Source organism: Chelonia mydas, chromosome 14 (genome assembly GCF_015237465.2).
Source record: "Chelonia mydas isolate rCheMyd1 chromosome 14, rCheMyd1.pri.v2, whole genome shotgun sequence".
NCBI lineage: Eukaryota > Metazoa > Chordata > Testudines > Cheloniidae > Chelonia > Chelonia mydas.
Genome location: NC_051254.2, coordinates 10,146,492 through 10,169,263, shown reverse-complemented (window position 1 = coordinate 10,169,263; position 22,772 = coordinate 10,146,492). Strand labels below are relative to the sequence as shown.

General features: G+C 44.5%; 1 protein-coding gene across 4 annotated transcripts in view; it reads left to right on the top strand.

Moving 5' to 3' along the window:
- The window catches only part of ANKFN1 (ankyrin repeat and fibronectin type III domain containing 1), a 149,637-nt gene extending 127,671 nt beyond the window's left edge, over window positions 1-21,966 (top strand). For all 4 annotated transcript variants that reach the window (XM_043528502.1, XM_043528503.1, XM_037914628.2 and 1 more), the window contains 5 exons: window positions 87-237; window positions 3,516-3,684; window positions 8,355-8,521; window positions 14,363-14,582; window positions 20,207-21,966. In XM_043528502.1, the coding sequence (XP_043384437.1) occupies window positions 87-237; window positions 3,516-3,684; window positions 8,355-8,521; window positions 14,363-14,582; window positions 20,207-21,006 (1,507 nt within the window). In that variant the 3' untranslated portion in view covers window positions 21,007-21,966. The remainder of the gene's footprint in view (window positions 1-86; window positions 238-3,515; window positions 3,685-8,354; window positions 8,522-14,362; window positions 14,583-20,206) is intronic.
- The last annotated feature ends 806 nt before the right edge of the window (window positions 21,967-22,772 follow it).

Below are 22,772 nucleotides of genomic sequence, written 5' to 3'. Positions count from 1 at the left end.
CAGATCCCAAATGCACATACTGTAAATTCTTCCTTGTGCACTGAACTTTTGTTATATTTCTAATTTTAACTCGACTCAACATACAGAAATGAGTGGGAATGGCTCCAAATGCTTTCTGGCTTGGAATCGGTGGAAAGTGTGGATCATGCTTCAGACTGCCCTACTCAGTTGTTCTTCTATGAGCTCCAGATGGCAGTGAAAGCTCTCCTCAAACAGATCAATCTACCTCTGCGACAGGTATTGTGCTTTGTGGCATTTATCACCTTTATTTTTTTTTCAATTGATTCTTGGGAACATGAATGAAATCTAAAAACTGTATATAGTTCTACTAGTGATTACATGTTAGAGTTGCAAAAGCAAAGCAATCAGAAAGAGTTTAACTAGGGTTATTTTAAGTATATTGGGAATATCATCTGGTAAAAATCACCTTTAGAATAGCATGCTTTCCTGGAGTATATGAATATATGGGACTAAAACAATCAACAGGGCCAATTTTTCAGTAGTCTTCCTCATTTGCATTTGCAGGCACATGCCTTTGTATTTGTGCAACTGCATGCATGAGCAGACAGGCACTTTTGCACACACATCAAGCAGTAAGGTGTCCCTTTATCCTACTTGCAAGGGCAAATATGTATTTGCCTACGGCCATGGAGAATTTGCAAATTCCTGTGGCTGCACCTGCAGCTATTGTAAGCACTTATAAGAAGGCCAGCTGAAAGTTTGGCCCAACGTGTACTATTGAGTTTAAATTCTTTTACATCCAATGGAAATTTGGTGCTTCTGAAAATGTATCTCCAGTCTTCCAGACTCACTGCCCTGGAGACTGAAATCCTCCACCCACTGAATAGGGATAATATAGGCAGGAGCAGTGCAAGCTTCCCTAAACAGTGGATGAAATCCTGGCTCCACTGAAGTGAATGGCAAAACTCCCATTGACTTCACTGGGGCCAGGATTTCACACAGTGTGTCAACTGAGATATCGCCCGTTGAGGTGAGAGCATAGGTGAGCCTCCATAGCCCATTCAATCCTTGGCCTCTGCTGATGCTGCCATTAAAAATGCCCATTAGGGCCAGCTGTAGTAGTAGAGAGCTGTCTAGTTGGAACTGAACTAAGTCCCAACACAAACGTATTTCACATCGGCCATTAAGCAAGCCTATAGTGTGTTTATAATTTATTTTTCACTCACACAACGCTGCATGAAGTAGGAACTTACTGTGGTTATACAACAAAAGACACTTATCCAATTGTAAGCCACTGGTAAGTGGTCGCTACCAGTCCACCTCTGTGCCCAAGCCATGGGAGATATGGGTCTGTTCCAGAGTCCCTGGCAGGGGCTGTATCTTTAACGTAGGCTATAGCTGCTCATTCTTTTAGGTCCCCGATTCAGTCCCTGGTGAGTTGGCCAAAATAGCAGCAGATGCCCAGTCACTATGGACCAGATTGCCTACCCTTTACTTGCACTTGTGCGCGGTTGCTCACACAAGTATTCGCCCTGACTTTAGTGAGGCTACTTGTATAGCAATATACAATGCATGGTGAGTGAGGGTATCAGAATCTGGCTGTATGGCAAACTGAAGAATAAAGCAAATCTGAACAGGTAAAGAAGTTGCTGGAGAAAGGATAGAAAAGATTAAGAGAGAAGCCAAGATGTGGCTGTGATGGAAGAAAAAAATTAAAAACCGTGAGCCTAATTCTTATGTGCAGGAAGGTCATTTTACCTGCTCTGGCAATGTAAAAGAGGCCTTACAGTGGAACTATATTATTGGTAAAAAGAAAAGGAGTACTAGTGGCACCTTAGAGACTAACCAATTTATTTGAGCATAAGCTTTCGTGAGCTACAGCTCACTTCATCGGATGCATTCAGTGGAAAATACAGGGAGGAGATTTATATACACACAGAACATGAAAAAATGGGTGTTATCATACACACTTAAGTGATCACTCTCCTTACAGTGTGTGTATGATAACACCCATTTTTTCATGTTCTGTGTGTATATAAATCTCCTCACTGTATTTTCCACTGAATGCATCCGATGAAGTGAGCTGTAGCTCACGAAAGCTTATGCTCAAATAAATTGGTTAGTCTCTAAGGTGCCACTAGTACTCCTTTTCTTTTTGCGAATACAGACTAACACGGCTGTTACTCTGAAACCTGTCATTATTGGTATACTCGCTTTAAAGGCTGTTTACACTTCAGAGAGGTGTAAAGTGGCCTTAGTGTAAATGGAAATCTAGTCCAACTTTTCAATGAAACTTTTTTATTAATACTGAAGGGCTGGGTTTAGGCCCTACACAGACCCTGTGCCCATGCAAAATCCAAATAAGACCTAAGTACATCCAAAATTAAGACTTTCTTATAGACTTTAAGGTCAGAAGGGACCATCATGATCAACTAGTCTCACCTCCTGCACATTGCAAGCCACAGAACCTCACCTACCCACTCCTGTAATAGACCCTAACCTCTGGCTGAGTTACTGAAGGCCTCAAATCATAGTTTAAAGACTTCAAGTTACAGCGAATTCACCATTTACACTAGTTTAAACCTGCAAGTGACCCGTGCCTCATGCTGCAGATTTGCGGCCACTTCCTCCCATTTCAGAATCCTATACAGGGCTCCATGCTAGCGGGTCCCCAGGCAGACTTGGAGCGCTCATGCCAAATTATTCACTTTTTAAAAAACTAATGGAGTTCTACTGAAGTCAGCGGGGACTGGGCAGAGTGTAAGTCAGAATTCAATTTGTTTCTTAGGCCCCAGTTCAACTATGCACTTCAGCACATGCTGAGCTCCATCTCCAATCAATGAAGCACTTAAACACATCCTTACAGCATGTGTTTAAATGCTTGGCTGAATCAGGACCTTAATTGTGGATTAAGGAATTTAATTTTGGATTCAATAATGGTATATAAGTGTTGTTATTTATTATTTGTATTGGGGTAGCACCTAGGAGACCCAATCATGGCCCAGGATTCCCTTGTAGCCTGCACTGTACAAATACAGAACACAAAGACAGTGTTTTCCACGGCAGCTACACAACAGCCTTCATCCAACTACTATTTGTGCCGGTTTCCCTTCATGCAGCACTTGCTAAATCTTTTCAGTGCTGTGTTGGGGGAAGGGGGGTTCGCATATTTCTCTTAACCAGACCTAAATTGAATCTTAAAGGCTTTTAATTGAATCCATTTTCATGTTTTCACATAATTATACAATCATAATCTTGAAAAGCATAGGGCATGTGATCATTTTCTGCCTAATAAGAAACATAAATGTTGTTTTCAGGGGGGTTGTTTGTGTGGGTTTTTTTTTTTAATGTGGAACATTACAGCTTTAAAGCCTGATTTTATGTAGCGACATTAACCCGAGTTTAAGTCCCCCTAATATTTATGTTTTATAAAAATTCCGAGCTTGATGTTGTGCACGTTTGCTTTAATGTTTTATACCATTTGGGGTGTTGTTTATATAAGTGCCATGTTGTAACTCTCTCCCACTTCTTTCCCCGCGCGTGTCCCTCTGCAGGCTAAGCACTTCCGTCTGTATACACAGGAGGTGTTGGAACTGGGTCACAATGTCTCCTTTCTTCTCCTGCTCCCCGCCTCAGACGATGTCTGCACTGCCCCAGGACAGAATAATCCTTACACCCCACATTCAGGATTTCTTAACCTCCCTCTTCAGATGTTTGAACTCGGTATAGTAGCTTGCTTCACCTAGAAATATTAACCTAGACTCCTTATAATAAAATCACAAAGTTGTATCTGTTTTCCCCCTTGTCCCAGTGGAGAGTCAATAAATCACATGATGGCTTTGGCAACAACACTACCTATAACTGTGTACAAGTTATAGAAGGAGCATAGCGGCTGGAGTATATACTGTAGCCATCATTATTGAAATGCAAAGCATAGAGCAAAAGCCCACAGTTATCAAGCATAAGCCCTAGTCTATTATGGAGGAGGAGGATGCGGGGGTGGGGGGTTATACTGCTATAAGATGCCAAGCCTGATATTCTGAGAGCAGCCACAAAAATGTCTTTATTCTGAAGTGAGGTTGGCATCATCGTGGAGAAGAAGTAGGTCAATGGACAGATCTAGCAGTTTTATAGTGCAGAATTGTTGCAGCTTTTGCTGTAGAGGATCCTACTCAGGGCCTGAGACCCCGGCGCTTTAAGGATGTTCACACATCAGGCCCATCTCTTTGCTTTTCATCCTGAAATACCAAAGGGCCCAGTGCTAGTATAGGGATGCAGCAAAATCCCCATGGTGAGGCGAGGAAGAATCCTGCATCACAGCCACTTCGACCCCCCTGTCCCACTGCAGTGCATGCTGGGGAGGCATTCCATAGAGCGGGATCTCCTGGCTGACTGATGGCGAAGGAAAAGATGCTCCTGACACCCCTTTCTCTCAGTTCCCTCCATGGAGCGGAGGGGAGCAGCCCAGAGGATCTCACAGTAGCTTTCAGAGAGGGGATAAGAGAGGCAGCTACTGAGCCTGACATATTTGCTGGAGGAGAGACATGGGGGAAAACCCAGCCCCACACTCCTGGCCTTTTTCTGTTTCCTCCTTCTCCCCTTCCGCTCAGTCTCCTTGGAGAGGAAGGCAAGAGAGGGGCAGCAATGGGCAGTCCCTGAACCCCAGCAAAAGCTGTCACCCCAAGATAGGGAAGGGCAGGAAAGTGCATTCGTGGTGGGGGTAGAAGGGCTGCAGTAATTGTGTGTCTCTCAGGCTACATTCACTGATGAAGGGGGGGCTACATCTGTTGTGTGTGCAGGGGGAGAGGGGAGCTCGTATTAATTGGGAAGGGGGGGCTGCATTAGGAATTGCGTATGGGCAGGTGGGGAGGTAGCATGAACTGAGTGTGATAGGGAAGAAGGAACTGGGTAGCAGGAGGCTATGGGAGGTTAGGAAAAGGGAATCCCTGCCCGGGTGTCTCCTGGGACACCAGATACAGGAAGAGCTATGCCTGAAGAATGGTCTGTTTTGGGGGTAACTGGACAGAGACCTCCCCTTCCTCCATAGTCCTTCCTCAACCTGGTATCCCATAAGAAACCCAGGCAGGGACTCTCTCTCCAAACCTCCCAGGAGCCAGGATAAGAACACTGGTTCCAAACGTTGGAACACCTGAATGTTGTTGCATGTTTGGACCAGAAACAGAGACCCACTTTTAAATATAAAATTGTTTTGAAGGATGTTTTCGCCCTGGACGAGTCAAGTAAACCAGATTTCACTCTGTAACAGGCCTCCTTCCCCTCACTGAACCTCTACCAGGCCACAAAGCTGATTTAGTGGTGAAAATTTATACATCAAAAAACATGAATGTTGCTTAGGGTGCAACACACAACAAAGCACACATGTTCTGCATTTTGGTCATTGTCCCATGTCTCAGTGGTTTGGGCCACACATTGGCAAGCTTGAAAGTAGAGATTTATGAACACGCTGTTAGCTGCAAGATAGAATATAGTCATGAAACAAATAGCCCAGTTTCAATTTCTCTGTTTTCATTCAAATATATAGTGGATGTGAACAGGGTCGCGCTTTTGAGTCTAGTCCTGTACAGACGAGGGTCTTGTAACCACGCAGCAGAAGGCAAGGAATGTGAGAATGCAGCCGATTGAAATATAAGGAAGCAGGATGTACTGAATTACACTTTATGCTACTTGTGATTCAGAAATAGAGAAATCAAGCATTCAAGTCACAGGTGTGTTATCCTCTGTCACTCAGTTGAATCCCCAATTAAATCTATTTTGGGTTCTTATCCCAGCACCTCACAATCTTTAATATATTTATCCTCACCAGGCAAGAAATTTTATCCCCATTTTGCAGATGGAAACCAAGGCCAAGATAGGTTAATTAGCTTGCCTGGGGTCACACAGGAAGTCTCCCCAGTGCTAGGCTAGGGCTCTAACCCCTGGACCATTCTTCCTCGTGGATTCATTTCTGCCCTTGCTAAAGCTGAGTCAATTCAGATGCAGAGCGGCCAGCTCACCGCTGTTTTGACTAGGGTGGAGCTGTGTTCTTTCCCAGGAGGATGTACAGCTGTGTTATTTCCTAGGCAGTATTCTAAAATTCCATTGGAGACAGTGTGGTGGTAAAATAATAGATCAGACAGGTAAGGAGAGGGTAACTCAGGATCTACAGTCAGGCTCTGGGTACAGACCATGTTGCCCATGTGAGAGGGGAGAAATGAACTCGATTTGCTTAAGTGCATTCACACTGGCTGAAATTCCCTCCTGGGCAGAGGGCCTGTGCACCACTGAAACCTCACTGTGTGATGCATAGGTCCTAGGCAGGAATGAATCTTGCCTCTTGTGCACTCCACAGATTAGTCATAGACCAGGGTGAGGCAGTGTAGCTGCGACAGCTTACTGCATGCAGTAGGGAAACGGTGATCACTCCTACGGCGTTCTGGGCCCACTCCTCGCTGCCCAGCAAGGCTCCGGTGATGAGAATGTGTAATATAGTGGAGAGAACAACAATGAAGGCTAAATTTTACTCTTTAAATAAAAAAGTAACCAATCCTATGGCCGAAAGCCGATGATACGTTCTCTCTGATTTATTACATACGTCTCCCCAACATTCTATCAAATGGCTGTGTTTCACATCGAAAATATTAGAAGCTTCCATTCCCCATTAGCTGGTGGCTACCAAATATATAATTGCAAAACCACAAAAGACTATGTTGAAGTAACATTTGTTAAAGTAACATTAAAGGCTCTGCCTTAAAACCACAAAGGCTAGGAACTTCAGCACTGAAGCTGAAACCACGGCTGTAATTCACTCAAGAGTGCAGCACATATGGCATATATGCTGTAAGACCACACACTGTTCAGACTAGATCTTGGCAATATCTAGAGACAATGAGGGGAGAAAGCAGAGCAAAGAATTCTGTCTTTGACTCTCCATTTTCTGGGGTTCTTGGGTTCAGATTAGACCTCTATTATTCTACAGACAAAGTTGTTGTAGCTTGATTTCCTATATTTGTTCTGTCATGTGGCATGCAAAAGAGAGAAAAATATATTTTTCTATTTTTGATTGAAACACGGGTACAACTACCCCATCTCTAAGTCCCCTGCCAAATGGTTAACAAACCATTCGGTAACAAGACAAAAAGTACCTCACTACCATACCAAGATATGTACTATACGACTGAGTTTAGTAAAGTACCAAGGAAACTTGAAGTCCTCTGATAAGTTGTAGGGACAGTACCAGGTCCCCAGTAAGCAAGAAGTTGTATTCTGGGTTTCCTTCTTTCTCCCTATGCCTGAATTTTCAAGGGATGGACTGTGAGGAAAGACCCCGAAAAGCATAATTGTTCTCCCAAATTGGGGCATTTTCTGAAATACAGGGTTATGTAACTGCAGTGATCAATACTTTAATTATTGCCCTCAAGTTAGCCTTGCTTGAGTGAGAGCAGGCCTGCTCAAGCTGCTGTGTCCACACTGGTTCTCCTGTATGGCACTAGGACTTGTGGGGACATATCCCATGGTTCTTTGCACTGCAGTAAGCTCTCCGAATTCTCTCTCAGTAAACTGTGGGTGAATTTGTATGTCCTTTTTGGGCAGAAGAGGAGAATTGTGGGAAGGCATTGGAGGACTAAAGTTAAAGTCATCCGCATCATCAAGGTCACGTACAGAGACATGAAGTTCTCTGAAGTCCAATGGTTAGAGCAGGAGTCAGGTGTCATAGGCCAGGTGCCAGAGCCAAAGACGGAAATCAGAGCCGCGGGTCAAGGCTGAGTTATCTGGAGTGAGGCAAGGCAGGAGCTATCGCAGCTGTGGGCAAATGCTTTGAGCAGCCACCTAACTGTTGCTGCTGCTAGGCCTAATAGCAGGTTTGCCGACTCTTCCAACCAATCAGGTGGTGTCACCAAATTCATTAGGTTGCCCAGAGTCTGGCTGTGCTGCAGGCCCTGATTTCTGATTATTGAGCAGTTCTTTGTGGACACTAGTGTAAAATAGGGCTGCATTTTATCTCCATTGTTGTTTGGCATAGCCGTAGGCTGGATAATGAAGCATGTTAGCCAAACAGACAATGGTATAGCCTGGGTACATGGCAAATGCCTGGAAGACCTAGACTTTCCTGATGATATCACGCTATTAAGTGACACCTCTGGAAAGCTACAAAGGTAGACAACCTGGCAAAAACAGCAGGCCAGGCAGGGCTCAAAATCAGTTTCACCAGAACAAACATCCTTGAAACCCAGACATCAAGTGAGAGGAGAATCAGGTCTTTATTATTTATTTCTGGTTCAACGTGTTCCATCAGGAATTTCAATAACTGTCTAATTAAAATTTGTGTTCAAGAAAGTAAGGATTTCAGGAGCGGAATGTAATACTAATTATTTTTTTCTCTGTCATTTTCACAGTTCATTTTTGCTGTTACAAGGAGAAATTTATTAGTCTGTATTGCCACCTTTCTGCTGTCATAGAGCTGGACTCTCTGAAAACCCAGCAGTCCCTAAGGGAAGCAATTTCAGACAGGGAAGTTGCTGCTGCCAAACAAAGACACCAGCAAGTTTTAGACTATATACAGGTAACAGTCTGTGTCTGAGTAGACCAAAGAGATTTTTAAGGTCTATAATTTGGAATCTAAAAGGAGAATTATTTGTAGACATCGTAAAAAGACTAGTGGTGTCAACATTTTATTTTTTATGAAATTCCAAACCCAGAGCACAATTTCTCCAATGGTTGTTTTTATAAAAGAGATTTTTGTAATGGATAAAATCAAATGACAATTACACTAGAATGTTGTAAAGAAATGTCTCAGTTTGGGTTATAGAACTGACTCCCCTCCGTGTGAGGGAAGCCAATGCCAAGCACAGGGCATTAGTCTGGTTCATAGCTTCTCTCTTATACAGGACATACATTTTTTTCTCATTGGCAGGTTGCAAAGAAAAAAAATGAAAGTTGTTTCCAGGGCACATGCTATAGGAATAGATCATTGTCAATAAAAATGATCTGAAGACAATGTGATCCAGTGACAACACAAAGAACCAGGCAGAGGCGGGTTATCTGTGTGCTAGGGGGCCTTTACACCAGGGTGACTCTTGCAAACTATTTTGGTAACTAATACTCCCTGGTTGAAACTTATGACTCTTCCACAAAGCATTTATGGATGCAGTCCATCTACAGGACAGGACACAGATCAGCTGTACAGCCCTTACTCTCCTGCAACTCAAGCCTTCTCCAGTTGGAATATGGGCCGACACAACTGTTCACCCCCTCTGTAGAGATTGGTGGCCACTTAAAACTACATAATTATGGACCAGCTGACCATGACTCTGCTGATCCTTGTCGTGAGTCAAATCCATCTTTGCAGTAGCCTCTTTGGAGCTGCCTTGGAGCTTAGTGTTACTTCACACATGGTGGCATATCTCACTGTGCTCCCACTTTGAAACTGCTTTCTCCCCAAGTCCCTCCACACTCTCACACTCAGCAGAGCCAAATTGGTCCTAGTGCATGAAACCTTCTCGGGCTGCTGGGGGAATGTATGTATTTTGCATGAAGGGTGAAATTCACCCAGGAGCCCCAGCAGGTCTCAAGCATGAGGACCAATTTGGCTCTTCTGAGCATGGGAGTGGGAAGGGATCTGGGTGCGGCAGGGGGAGAAGCAGTTGTCAAGTGGCAGCGAAGTGGGACATGCCACCCCATGTGCAGTAAAACTAAGTTCCAAAGCATCTCCAAAGAGGCCACTGTGTGTGTATAAAATTGCAGGGAGAGCTATAGATGCAGCAACTGTCCCTGCTGCTCTAGGGTGTCTCAGTTCACATATATATTCTGAAGAAAACTTAGGAGAGTACTTTAAACCCCCGTGTTTTGTACTGAATTATTGTGAAAACGTATTAGCCTTGTCAGTTTTCCTCTCAAATGAAAACCAGCTGTATTCCACCTATTGGCGAAAATATCTCAGCCCACCACATACTGCAATCTTCAGTGGCAACCACAAAACCACAAGAGCATTTGTGTGATCCCAGATCTAAGACAGTGTTGAAGTTACTACACAAACCAAACATTGTAAAGAGCAAAGGAGTCTATATAAATGCAGCTCTGAAAAGGAGTCAGAGGGCAGCCAAAAAGAAAAAGAAAAAATAGCAGATAAGGTACTTGGAGTCTAAACCAGCATGGTAGTAAGAAAAGAAATGTGTAGGCATATTCTCCAGCAATTAAGCTGAAATTGCAATTAAGTTATAATTTATATACTGTAATGCTTCAAATACTCTTAAACTGTATAAGAAGCCTAGCTCATTAAATGTGACTGGCCAGGTATCCCAGGAGACACCTTATAATGGTATTGGGGAGAAAACCGATTGGCTTTACATTTTAGTGAAAATATTATCTCTCCTGCATGCAGCTAGGGGATGAGTTATGGAATGGAAATCTAGATTCCTCTAAGCCAAACGGGTGAGGCTCATGCTAGCTGATTGGCCAATCACATTGACCTCTGGAGTTACACTGAGACCTTGAAATGAGATGGAATTATCTTGTCAAGTCCCTTTATTTCTCTACAGTTTGCGGTAAAATAGGTGAAGACGCTCTGAACCACTTCTCATTACCCTGGGGTGACATCCCAGTCCCATTGAAGTCAGTCGCAAAACAATCATTGACTTCAGCAGAGCCAGAATATGCCCTTGATTCTTATTGTATGTACTGCTTGCTGCTTCTCTGCAACTTGGGAAACAATCCTGATTTGGTGTAAGAGAATGGGCCTGGCACAAAGGGCTCAGGGTAGAATTCTGGGGTGCCATAAAAAGTGATGCAAGTGACATAATGGGCCTAATTCTCCATTGCCCGGCGCCTTGTGCAGCCACTTGCACCAATGCCAAGCATCGGCAAAATCCTCTGTGCCCTCACTTTGTGTTGGTGGAGATGATGGCAGAAGGGGCAGGGCAATGGAGAATCATGCCGGATGGGTGCAATTTGCACTGCTGTGGCACTGAGTGTGCCACTTACACAACAACAGGGCAGAATTGGAGGTTAAGCAAGAAGGGCAACCAAAAGAGAGGATGCGTTGAATTGAAAGCCCTATGCAATCTTCATTTGCAGCCTCCTATTAATTGATTCCCCCACTGAAGCCCCATTCCACACTCCCGGCACGGAAGGTACCACTCTCTTATGCACACTCACCGACTCCCAATTCAGCACAAGTTATATTATTTTATCACTCACACCCTTTCACTGACCAGCTCTCCCATTGCTCTTGCCATCACTGCAGAAAGTTGGCTACTTTGGCTTCAAGGCATCTCCATTTAAGCAGCTTTAATGCTATCCCTTAGGACTCAGTCATGCTTTATGTGAAGCAGCCTGCACTGGAACAGATGTGGCAGCCCACATGAAGCTCTGGAAAAGGACCTGCATCACAGGGAGCATGCACCCACGGCTACATCCCTTCAAATGGCTGCAGCAGCATCCATTCCGTTGTCAAAGCACTTACATCGATTAAAAATAACCACTCAGTTTCACTATCAAAAGACATTCTTCACTTTAACAGGTGCCCGTTTTCCTCTCTGTGCAGACACTTAAAGTCACATCCTGCTATCGATTTATCCACACGCCTCCCATTGCCTCAAGAGGAGTTCAGGGCATGGAACTGTGGCACAGATCCCATTAGTATTAATGAAATGGATGTGAACTAGAAAGGCTTCCAGGGAGAAGGCGGGGGCTTTCGGGCTATTGATCCAGTGCAGATGCTTTCCTTCTATGCGTAATGAACCAGTGTGCTAGAGGTTTTGAGAGGGGCATTTTCTTTTATTGAAACCAAACTAAAAAAATAAATAAAATCTAACATCTGACCAGTGGCCATGATGAAATATGTTAGTGGATTCTGTCCAGTTCTCAGCCTACAGCTGTGGCCCTCATTAACATTGCCACCACAATAATTAGCCCCTTGTCACCTAACTCAACTGATGGGTAAGGAAACTGAACTGCACCTCAACTAGCCCTACAGGTGATCCCTTCAGGCCAGTTTTGAGGCCCTTTGGCCCAGTTGATAGAGAAGGTCAAAGGGCTATCATATGTGTTGTGCCTGTTTGGTAAACAGATGAAGGAGGCCTTCATTCTCCAGCCTGTCACGTTTCACGTGCACTAAATTCTCACCAAGAGTTTATGAAACCGCAGGCTTGATTTTAATTTTCACCAGCAGAACTCCATTGATTTCTGTGGAGTTCTCCCCCATCCCCTGATATTACACTGGGGCAGCTTAGCGCTGAAGCAGATCCACTCTTGTTAAAGGAGGAATCTAACTTACAAACCTGTCACTTCACTCTGTTTGCCAGCTCTGATGAGGAACATTACTGATCACAGACCTGAGCCAATGAGCTCTTTCCTTTGACTTCCGTGGGCTTTAGATTTCGCCCTCTGTCCTTTAAAAGTTCTACAGGGAGCAAAAAAAAATGAGCACAGGATCTCCAGGGATTTTTGGTGAAAAGTCACAACTTTTTGTAATCATCATGTGAGTTAAAAGGCCAAATTTAACCTTTGAAGGCACCCAGGGAGTTCCCATTGACTTGAGTAGGAGCTGAAAAGCCAACATCCTGCCCTACTCTTCAGTTTTCTTCTGAACATCCACTGTGATTCTTACAGGTAGAGCCCTGCAAATCTGCAGATATCCACTTTATATCTGTGGAAATCCACATCTGCAGATGCGGTTGCATTGTTTACCATCTTTGCGGATCGGGGATCAGATGCGGATCCAAATTTTTGTATCCAGGCAGGGCTCTAACAGTGAGATAAGGTGCTGGTGTGGGTGTGGATGCAGATGTGGATACATATAAAAGGTAGAGTGCAGCTCGTGAGTCAGATACAAGTTAATTATCGTGGATCAGAGGCGGATCCAAATTTTTGTATCTGTGCATCTGTAGGCTCTGCCTACAGGAAACTGCCAGTTGCTAATGGCTAGACAGATGGCCATCGGGATTTATTATTGTTATTAATATTTATAATTTATTTATATCTTTAAAAAAAATCCCATCCAGTTACGCAGGTGGCTAGTCTACACCATCATGTTGTTCTTTAAAAATCTGTTCTCCTGGTTCCCCTCCCCCTAACCCTGCAGAGTATTTGTCACACCTGCTTGTTGATGTTCCTCAGGGAGCAATCATCTCTCTCTCTCTCTCTCTCTCTCTCTCTATATATATATATATATATACAGTGCCTAGCACAATGGAGCCATGGTCTGGATGGATTAGGGACTCTGGGCATAAAGGTAATATCAATAAAGATAACAGCAGAGGCCAGATTCTGTGCTGGCTTGAATACTGTGTAGCCCCATTGGAGTTTCTTGAGAATGGGGAAAGCCAGAGGGAATTTGGCTTTCCATGTTGAGGGCAAGCTTAGAGAGATAAGGTGGGTAAGGTAATACCTTTTACTGGGAATCGCCAAGACCTGAAGCAGAGCTCTGGTTAGCTTGAAAGCTTGTCTCTCTCCCCAACAGAAATTGGTCCAATAAAAAGTATTACCTCCCCACTTTGTCTCTCTAATATCCTGGGACCGACACAGCTACAACACTGAAAAGAAGGCAGGATTGACACTTGCCCAATGTGCCAACTTGTTCCCCTGCAAGAGCTACCCACATTGCAGGTCACAGCGTAGGTGGAGATCCCCATGAAGCCACTACTCCCCTGCGATACAGACAGGTGGAGATTGTGCAGAGCCTTGACTCCGCCCTCCCCCAATATATATTGATTTAGGGGAAGGGGTGAGAGAGAGAGAGACTGTCTGTAGGTTGGTGGTTAGGACACTGGCCTCAGATGTAGGAGACTCATTTTAAAGTCCCTGCTCTATCTGATTCAGAATGATCTGGAATAAACAAGTCTGCTCTTAATCAGGCACAGTAGGGACTTAAGTTGGGTTTCATACATCCCAGTCTGTGCCGTAGCCACCAGGCCACGCTCACACATGCCTGCTTCCTGAATCAAAAAGCTCAGGTTTTGATCCAAAGATGAACATTCTGACACAATTCTTGTTTTCCTAAAAATGTTCCAGAGTCTTGTTTTCATTCCAATGCAAAACCAAACCAAACTTTCAAAACCTTGAGAGTTGCCATGAAACAGAATTGTCATCCTCGAGGCAGCCTAAGCATGGGCCTGAACCTGAACGTGGACCCAAACCCCTCAAAGCTGGTCTGGATTTGAATTCCTTTGCTTGGGCCCATCTCTCTATGCTCTGTCAATGGTGCTATGTAGATTTATACCCTGGCTCTATACATCTTTTTGTAAAAATTAAATGAAAAAATAAAAATATGTAAAAAGAACTGGCAATTTCTGTATATTTTTAAAGAAAACCAAAATCAATACCTTCAGCACTGAGTGATTAAAAATTTTCACTGTTTTTGTTTGTTCTCTTTTTTTTTTTTTTTTTTTTTTCCTTTCTTCCAAAGCAAATCGACGAGATCTGGCGTGAAATGAGGTGGATCACAGAGGCACTGCAGTATGCCAGGTACAAACAGCCGGTGGCTGGCTTGCTCATAACAAAGCTTGTGGACCTGTCAGAAGAGCAGAATCAGAAGAAAATAAATTCAACATCCTCCCATCTAGATTGTCTTCCATCACCACCACCCTCACCAGAGGCCAGGATCCAGAGGAGAAAAGCCCTGAGTGGTAAGAGAGGGATTTTTTTTCCCCTGGGTGAAACTGAGTAGAAAATCAAGACGGCCCCTTGATCTCCCATTTGCATCGGGAGCTAGTCTGTGGTATTTTTTCCATGCCTGTCGAGGTATTTTAACAATTATTCCATTTTATTTTTTTATTTTTAGTGTTATTATTTATTATTTAAGCTGACAGGCTGGGTAGGATAATCATAGATTGGGGGAAAGAGGTATCAAATTACAGTGCCTTCCAATACCTACTTTCAGTGTTTTTTTCTTGAATGTTCACTCTCAGTATAATCTCAGAATTATAGAAATTGCAGATGGAAAAACCATCTATTAGCTCAGTCTCCCCAGTCACCGCAGTATCATTCCCTGCAGTTCTCCCTTCCCCTCACCATCAATGGTACCCAGTCTTCTCCTTCTTCCTGCCCACCTCAGTCTCTTTTTTCACACCACCCCCCTTCTCTCCCCACACATGGAATGCCTTCCCCAGACTGGCAGCCTAGACATCACCTTCTCTGCATTCAAGTCCTTGGCTTCGGGCCTGACCCAACGCCGAGTGAAGTAAGCAGAAGGACTCCCTTTGGCTTCAGGGAGCAATGAATCACTGTCACTCCCATTTTCTGTAGTCCCCACAAGAAGTGAACCAGACAATACAAAACAATAAATACATGCGTGCACATCCCTCAGCCCACACCACTTCCCGCGCCCCCACTGGCCTGGAACGGCGAACCACAGCCAGTGGGAACTGCGATCGGCCGAACCTGCAGACGCTGTAGGTTAACAAACCATCCAGGCCCGCCAGAGGATTTCCCTGATGGGCTGCATGCCAAAGGTTGCCGATCCCTGGCCTATAGCCTACCAATGTTCTGTTCCCTTGGTTCTGTTCTTGTAACCAAATTATTTGGTGTCACAGTTATGGGCCTGCTTGCACCTTTGGCCCCTTTCCGGTCTCCATCAGTGCTCCACCCCACACCTGTCCCCTTGGGTGTTAAGCCTCATGCCCTTACCTGTCTTGGGATGGAATTCACAACTCTCCCACTCTTCGACTGGGATCTGGATACAACACCCTGTCTATGACAACTGTTTATTATCATGCAAAACCCACCGGATACCTGCATCTCTTCACTTCAGAAGCCCATGACCAGTGAAATAGCAACCAACAGCCTTCTTAAAAAAGTATGTTTATTAGTAAATGGAACAAAGCTTTAGAGAAAATGGTTTCAAAACAACAAACAGAGAAAACACAAATTTAGTCTCATCTAACGCTGTACTTCATTACAAGATAAATTAAGCTAGCATGCTTCTTGAGTTACAAGAATAAAACAGACCCAACTCATAAGACCCAACTCTTAGTGGGTCAGACCAATGGTCCATCTAGCTCAGTATCCTGCCTTCCAGCAGTGGCCAATGCCAGGTGCTTCAGAGGGAATGAACAGAATAGGCAATCACCGAGTGATCCATCCCCTGTCGCCCACTCCCAGCTTCTGGTGAACGGAGGCTAGGGACACTCAGAGCATGGTATTACATCCCTGCTCATCCTGGCTAATAGCCATCGGTGGACCTATCCTCCATGAACTTATCTAGTTCTCACATCCTGTTAACAACATGGGCCCTGGCAAAGAGTTTCTGGCAAAGAGTTGACTGTGTATTGTGTGAAGAAGTACTTCCTTTATTTGTTTTAAACCTGCTGCCTATTAATTTCATTGGGTGACCCTAGTTCTTGTGTTGTGTGAAGGAGCAAATAACATTTCCTTATTCACTTTCTCCACACCAGTCAATCTTTTATAGACCTCTATCTTATCCCCCCTTTATCATCTCTTTTCCAAGATGAAAAGTCCTAGTCTTTTTAATCTCTCCTCATTCGGAAGCTGTTCCATACCCCTACTCATTTTAGTTGCACTTCTTTGTATCTTTTCCAGTTCCAATATATCTTTTTTGAGATGGATCATCCAGATCTGCATGCAGTATTCAAGATGGAGGTGTACCATGGATTTACAGAGCAGCATTATGATATTTTCTGTCTTGTTATTTAACCCTTTCCTTATGGTTCCTAACATTCTTTTAGCCTTTTTGACTGCTGCTGCACATTGAGGGGATGTTTTCAGAGAACTATCCACAATGACCCCAAGATCTCTTCCTTGAGTGTTAACAGCCAATTTAGACTCCATCATGTATGTATAGTTGGGATTATGTTTTCCAACATGCATTACTTTGCATTTATCAACATTGAATTTAATCTGCCATTTTGTTGCCAAGTCACCCTTTTTTGTGAGATTCCTTTGTCACTCTTCACAGTCTGCTTCGGACTTAACTACCTTGAGTAATTTTGTATTGTCTTCAAATTTTGCCACCTCTGTTTACCCCTTTTTCCAGATCATTTATAAATATGTTGAACAGTACTGGTCCCAGTAGAGACCCCTGGAGGACACCACTATTTATCTCTATCTATTATGAAAACTGACCATTTATTCCTACCCTTTGTTTCCTACCTTTTAACCAGATACTGATCCACGAGAGGACCTTCCCTCTTATCCCATGACTGCTTACTTTGCCTAAGAGCCTTCGGTGAGGGACCTTGTCAAAAGTCCAAGTACACTAACTCACCTTCTTTTAGCAAGTCCCAGAGCTCTTGGGACCCAGCTTGGTCTTCCCTTGCCTTCCAGTGAGTATATCTCCCTTAGAGCTGTGTGGAAAGCTAATGTTTTGTTTGGCTGGCAGTTCTGAAAAATGAAAATCAAACAATTGTTTCGGGTCAACCCGAAATAAAAACTTTTCAAAAATTTTGGCTCACCAAAAAGTTTGTTTAAAAGATTGTTTCAGGTCAAACAAAACATTTTATCTGACCCAGACTAAACCTTCTGTTTCAGTTTTGAGCATGTTTAAAAGGTAAGGGTGGTAAATAAAATTGAAGGAAATTTCAAAACAAAAAGTTGTTCTGACTGGAAAAATCATACAGAAAAATTTCACACTGCATTAGTCTCCCAGAATCTTCCCCTTCTTGGGGAAATTCCCTTTTCTCAAAGCCCCATCTTCCCTGTGTGACCTGAGCCTAGTTTCTATATTTGATTGCTCAATTTTTTTGTTACAGGGCCTAGCAGTGAAGCCTTCCTTTTGCCTCAGACTGGTTTTGCCCAGCCAGTCAGCCAGGCCATCTAGGAGAAAGCCCTTGCAATGCTTGCTCCATTGTATGGCATTTAGATCCATAAATGGCTTGCAGTCACTGGTGCATGATTGTCAGAGAGTGTGCTGAAAGTGTCTGCTCCTTTCCAACATACCAACCCTCCAGTTCAGGAATCCCATACGCAAAACACATCTCAGCGTACAGGTCGATACTAATCACTGAGCAGCCCCACATTCATAGCCATCGAGTTTAAGGCCAGAAAGGCTCACTAGATCACCTAGTCTGACCTCCTGTATATACCAGGCCACCCACACCACTGCATGCTAAATCCAACATATGCATTATATTCAGGCCATACTGCATTTGATGCTGTACTTGGGAGGTAGTGTAGCCTGTGGGGATGGCAGCATTGGCAGTTCTGGTTTCTGTTCTGCCACTTGCTATGTGATTGTGGACAAATCACTTTGTCTCTCTGCCTCAGTTTCCCCATCTGTAAAGTGAAGATATTAACCTGCAGTAGCTATCCCATAGGGCTTTTGTGAAGAGTAATTAATGTTTGTACAACGTATGCAACATATATCCAACCATATCAACGTGAAGCATTCCAGAATTAAATTCATCCTTCTGCACATGGCCAGCACAAGACCTGTGCATCTCTTAGGTCTGTTTTGAGGAAATAAGTGGTGTGCTATCCCTGGGCTGGTATGCATACGCGTGAATTTCATCCATGATGATTAAGTCCTGTGAACGGCAAGATATGAAATATAAGTGGCTGAGGAATAGTGAGCCCAGGATGTTTCTTATCATGTCTGAGGATTTAGTGCTCCACAGAGGCATCAAAGAACATTTCAGAACATTGAGGTCAACTGTTCCATGTTCATCTTGGATCATATTTTCCTCCCATCCTTTGACAACTCTTTCTTTTTGCACTATTTCTTTCCTGTGCTCATCTGGTTTTGTATTAACGAAGCAGCTGACTTTCTGAGCCATTGGGTCCAGTTTGGTTTAATTGTTGTTTTCAGATGGCTCGGTGTCCCAAGTGATCTGAGATGGACCCTTTAAGAATATAAAATTAAGCAAATTAGTAAAATGCTATACCCACTTCACTGGCTGCTATCGCTGCTCTGAATAGCTGGAAAATTAAATCGATGAAATAAATGGATTGCAGCAAAGAAAATAGGAGGCAAATTAAATGACAGTGCCTGTTTCATTAATAGAATAAGGACTTCGGGGGAAAAAATAAATCACTGTTCTGCTGAGCTGTCATTAAGCAATGAGTTAATGACATGGTAGAAACAAAAGCTGCAGATGCTGCATGGAACAACTGCCACAGCCTTTTTGGTCATAATAATTTATTTTTACTTCTAAATGGCAGTTTCCTACTGTCAAGAAAACCAAATAAATCTGCTCCTATTCGAGTAAAAGTAAAAAAAAAAAAAAAAAAGCCCAGAGAATTTGGGTGGAAACTGTGGCCTTTATAGAAGCATGTGTCCCTGACTTTGATTTAATCCATTATATATTAATGTTCTCCTTTGATTTCATGGTCTCTCTCTAGGCCAAATTCTCCTTTGAATAACATGGTGCAAATGCAGAATAATCCTCTTGGATTAGGTGGAGATACTTAGCATTAACACCATGTATCTAAGAGCATAATGTGTCCCCTAGGTGGACCTGATTCATTATTGCCCTGCACCTTGTGTATGGTCATGTACACCAATGCAAGGTGAGTAGTGGGTATTATTTTATACCAACTCTGTGCTTGCTTTGTTCTGGTGTAACTGACGACCCCGATAGAGGGCAGCAGAGAATCGGACCCATGAGGTCACGTCCACCGCTATTTACGTTCCTGCAGAACTTGGCCCTGATGCTGCCATGACAAAAGAATGGCAATGACGTCGGTGCGGAAGCCAGTCTGAACTTTGATTAATAAATTCACATGTGGATTAAATTTGTCAGTTTGGGATTTGGATAAACATTCCTTCAAAAGGGCAGACTTTGCTCTTGCAGCTCTATATCTTTTCTCCATGCCTGTTAAAGACCGGTAAGGCCACATCCTGCTCTGGATTACACAGGTGTAAATCAATTCACTGCTTAACAGCGGACAGAATTTGGGTTACAGTTTCTCAAAATCCAAAATTTCAATCTCCATGAAATTAGATGGAAACTCAGAAAACAAGATTACTTTAAAATTTCATCTCAACCCCAATTCTTCCCCTTTGCTCACCTCCCATGACTTCATTAGTCCTTTCTTCCCTTCCTGTTTCTTACTGTGATGTTATCTCCTGGCTAGCACGCCCATTGGTCCACCACAACCATCTCCTCTTTGCAACTGTCACCTGGCCCCATGGAAAATTCCACAATGGAAATACACAGAGGTTGCCAGAAGCGTGTCTGATATTCATTTTGCTCCCAAGTTAAGAAAATACGTTAAGTGTATTAAGCAGTTCTTTTAAGTGGGGCTGTGTGTCATGTTAGTGGTTATTCGGTTTTAATGAGTCTTCGATTTTCAGATTCCCAGCCCTGCTCGGACGAAGAGGGCTGCTCGGAAGTGTTTCTTCCAACCGACAGCGACTATGATTCCAGTGATGCATTGAGCCCCAGAGAACTGGATTTGGTTTATTCATCCTCACATGACATATCCCAACAGGCAGTGGGTGGCCTGGGCGGCAGTGCACCTGATGTCCTCCAGGTCCATGATATGAAGCCTCACCTGACTTTGAAAGAAGACCCGAAAGGGGGCAGTGACTTGGATGCCGATGCCGAATACTGCACGGAGTACATGAACAGTCTGACCACGGGAGGGTTCACATCAAAAAGCCTGGACAAGACTTCCAGCTCCAGGCAGCCTTTGAGTTTCTTGGGGAAAAAAACAAAGCTAGGGAAACATCAGCACTATAACTACTTCAGCCGGCACCATCGCTGGCTGCGAGTGCACAGCGAGACACAGCCTGCCTCTCTTTCCGAAGGCGTGTACACACAGCATCTCACACGAGCCACGGAATTATCACAGGAGCCTACCTCCAGCCACCAAATAAGGATTCCCGTCAATTGTCCTCGGAGCGCTTTCTTACCTCATGCTTCAAGCCTCCCAGAAGATGGGAAAGGCAAGTACCATGAATCGAGGCAGAATATCCGTAGGATATACGTAGAGCCCTACAAAACCACGTTATCAGATGAAGAGGGCAAGCCCTGGGCCCTGAGTATGCAGTCCGTAGAACATGGAGATTTGCACGGTACCACGGGACAGGAAACGGGTTTGGATGATCAATCGAATTCTCCGATCTCTGAAGTATTCAGTAGCACGCTTTAGGAGTTTACACTGGGTCATTGCACTGCCTCGCACCGCCCCCAAAATGGCATTGTGAGCATTCTGAATTTAGGACCATATTTTCAAAAAGACCTTTAAAATGCAGATCCTCAACGGGCGTCTCATTCCACTTACTTTACCAGCTGAGGATCTGGCCTTAAATGGGTATTCCCAAAAGCACATGCCAAATCACTTGCATCTGCAATTTTGCAGGTGTAAATAATAAACATTTACCATCTAACTTAATGCTGCATGGTGGCAAATCAGGTAGTTAGGCATTGAAATTTGCTTAATTACTCACACCAATGTCTGGGCATGCAGAATTTCAGGCACATATGATTTTGCCTGCAGAATTTGGGGGAAGCTGGTTAAAGTCACTTTAAAAATGTGGTCCTAAGCTTTTATTACTTTTTTTTTTTTTTTTGCTATAAATATTTCCACTTCCCAACATGCACTTTGTGTGGATTTGGTTGGAATACAAGTAAAGCACTGAGTGCTCTGGTGAATGAAAATGCCACAGGTACCACAGCTTCTGGCCATTTCAGTGTGTCTATCACAAAAAATTAGTGCCAACTGTAAACACTGGCATAGCCCAGTACAATTGCTAGCATAGGATGCTTTGTTTCAAAGGCTTAGATTTAAAAGAACATAAATACCAACTTATTCCGCAGCCCTAGATGAGAGAGAATCCTTCTAGATCAAGAGCAGAGGGTATTGGCGGGGTTTGCTGTAGCTGGCCTGACTAGTGAATGAATCATATGTAGGCACAGGAGTTTCTCTAGCCCTCTGCATGGGGGTGAAATTCATCCTGTTATAGGCAATCTCAGATTGCCATGGGAGGTGGATGTAAACCAGGGGTCTCAAACACACGGCCTGCAGGGTTATTTTCTGCGGCCTGCCAGCTCCCCGCGGCACCCCCATCCCCCCAGCATTTACCAAGAGCGGCTCTGGCCTGGTGCGCACCAGGGGCAGGGCAGGCTCCCTGCCTGCCTGCCCTGCCCCCACACCGCTCTGGGAAGCAGCTGGGACCTGGGGGGGCACAGGGGTCTGTGTGTTGCCCTGGCTGCTCCTCCAGGTACCTCCCCCTAAGCTCCCATTGGCCGGGAACGGGAACTCCAGCCAATGGGAGCTTCTGGGGAGGTACCTGGAGGAGCGGCCAGGGCAACACACAGACCCCTGTGCCCCCTCCCCAGGTCCCGGCCGCTTCCCAGAGCGGCGCAGGGGCAGGGCAGGCAGGCAGGGAGACTGCCCTGCCCCCGGAGCGTGCCGGGCTGGACCCGCCCCCCGAACCTCTCCTGCACCCCGACCCCCTGCCCTGAGCCCCCTGCTGCACCCCACACCTCTCCTGCACTCCGACCCCCTGTCCTAAGCCCCCTGCCGCACCCCTCCTGCACCCCAACCTCCTGCCCTGAGCCCCCTGACACACCCCGCACCCCTCCTGCACCCCCTGGGGGCAGGGAGGGGGCGGAGTTGGGGTGGGGATTTCAGGGAAGGGGTTGAATGGGGGCGGGGCTGGGGCAGCGGGGCGGGGGTCAGTGGTGTAGCCCTGGGGCCAACGTACTAGTTCTTATGTAGCCCTCGTGGTCATTTGAGTTTGAGACCCCTGATCTAAACCATAAAATTCAGATCCAGACCCTTTTCTTTTTTTCCAAATACCCCCTCCAAACTTCAGGGTTGTTTGGATCAATGGTTTTAGATTTAGACCATTATGGTAATTCTGAATTGGAACTAGATTAGGGAAAAATTGGGGGGCAGTTTGCATCAAAGAT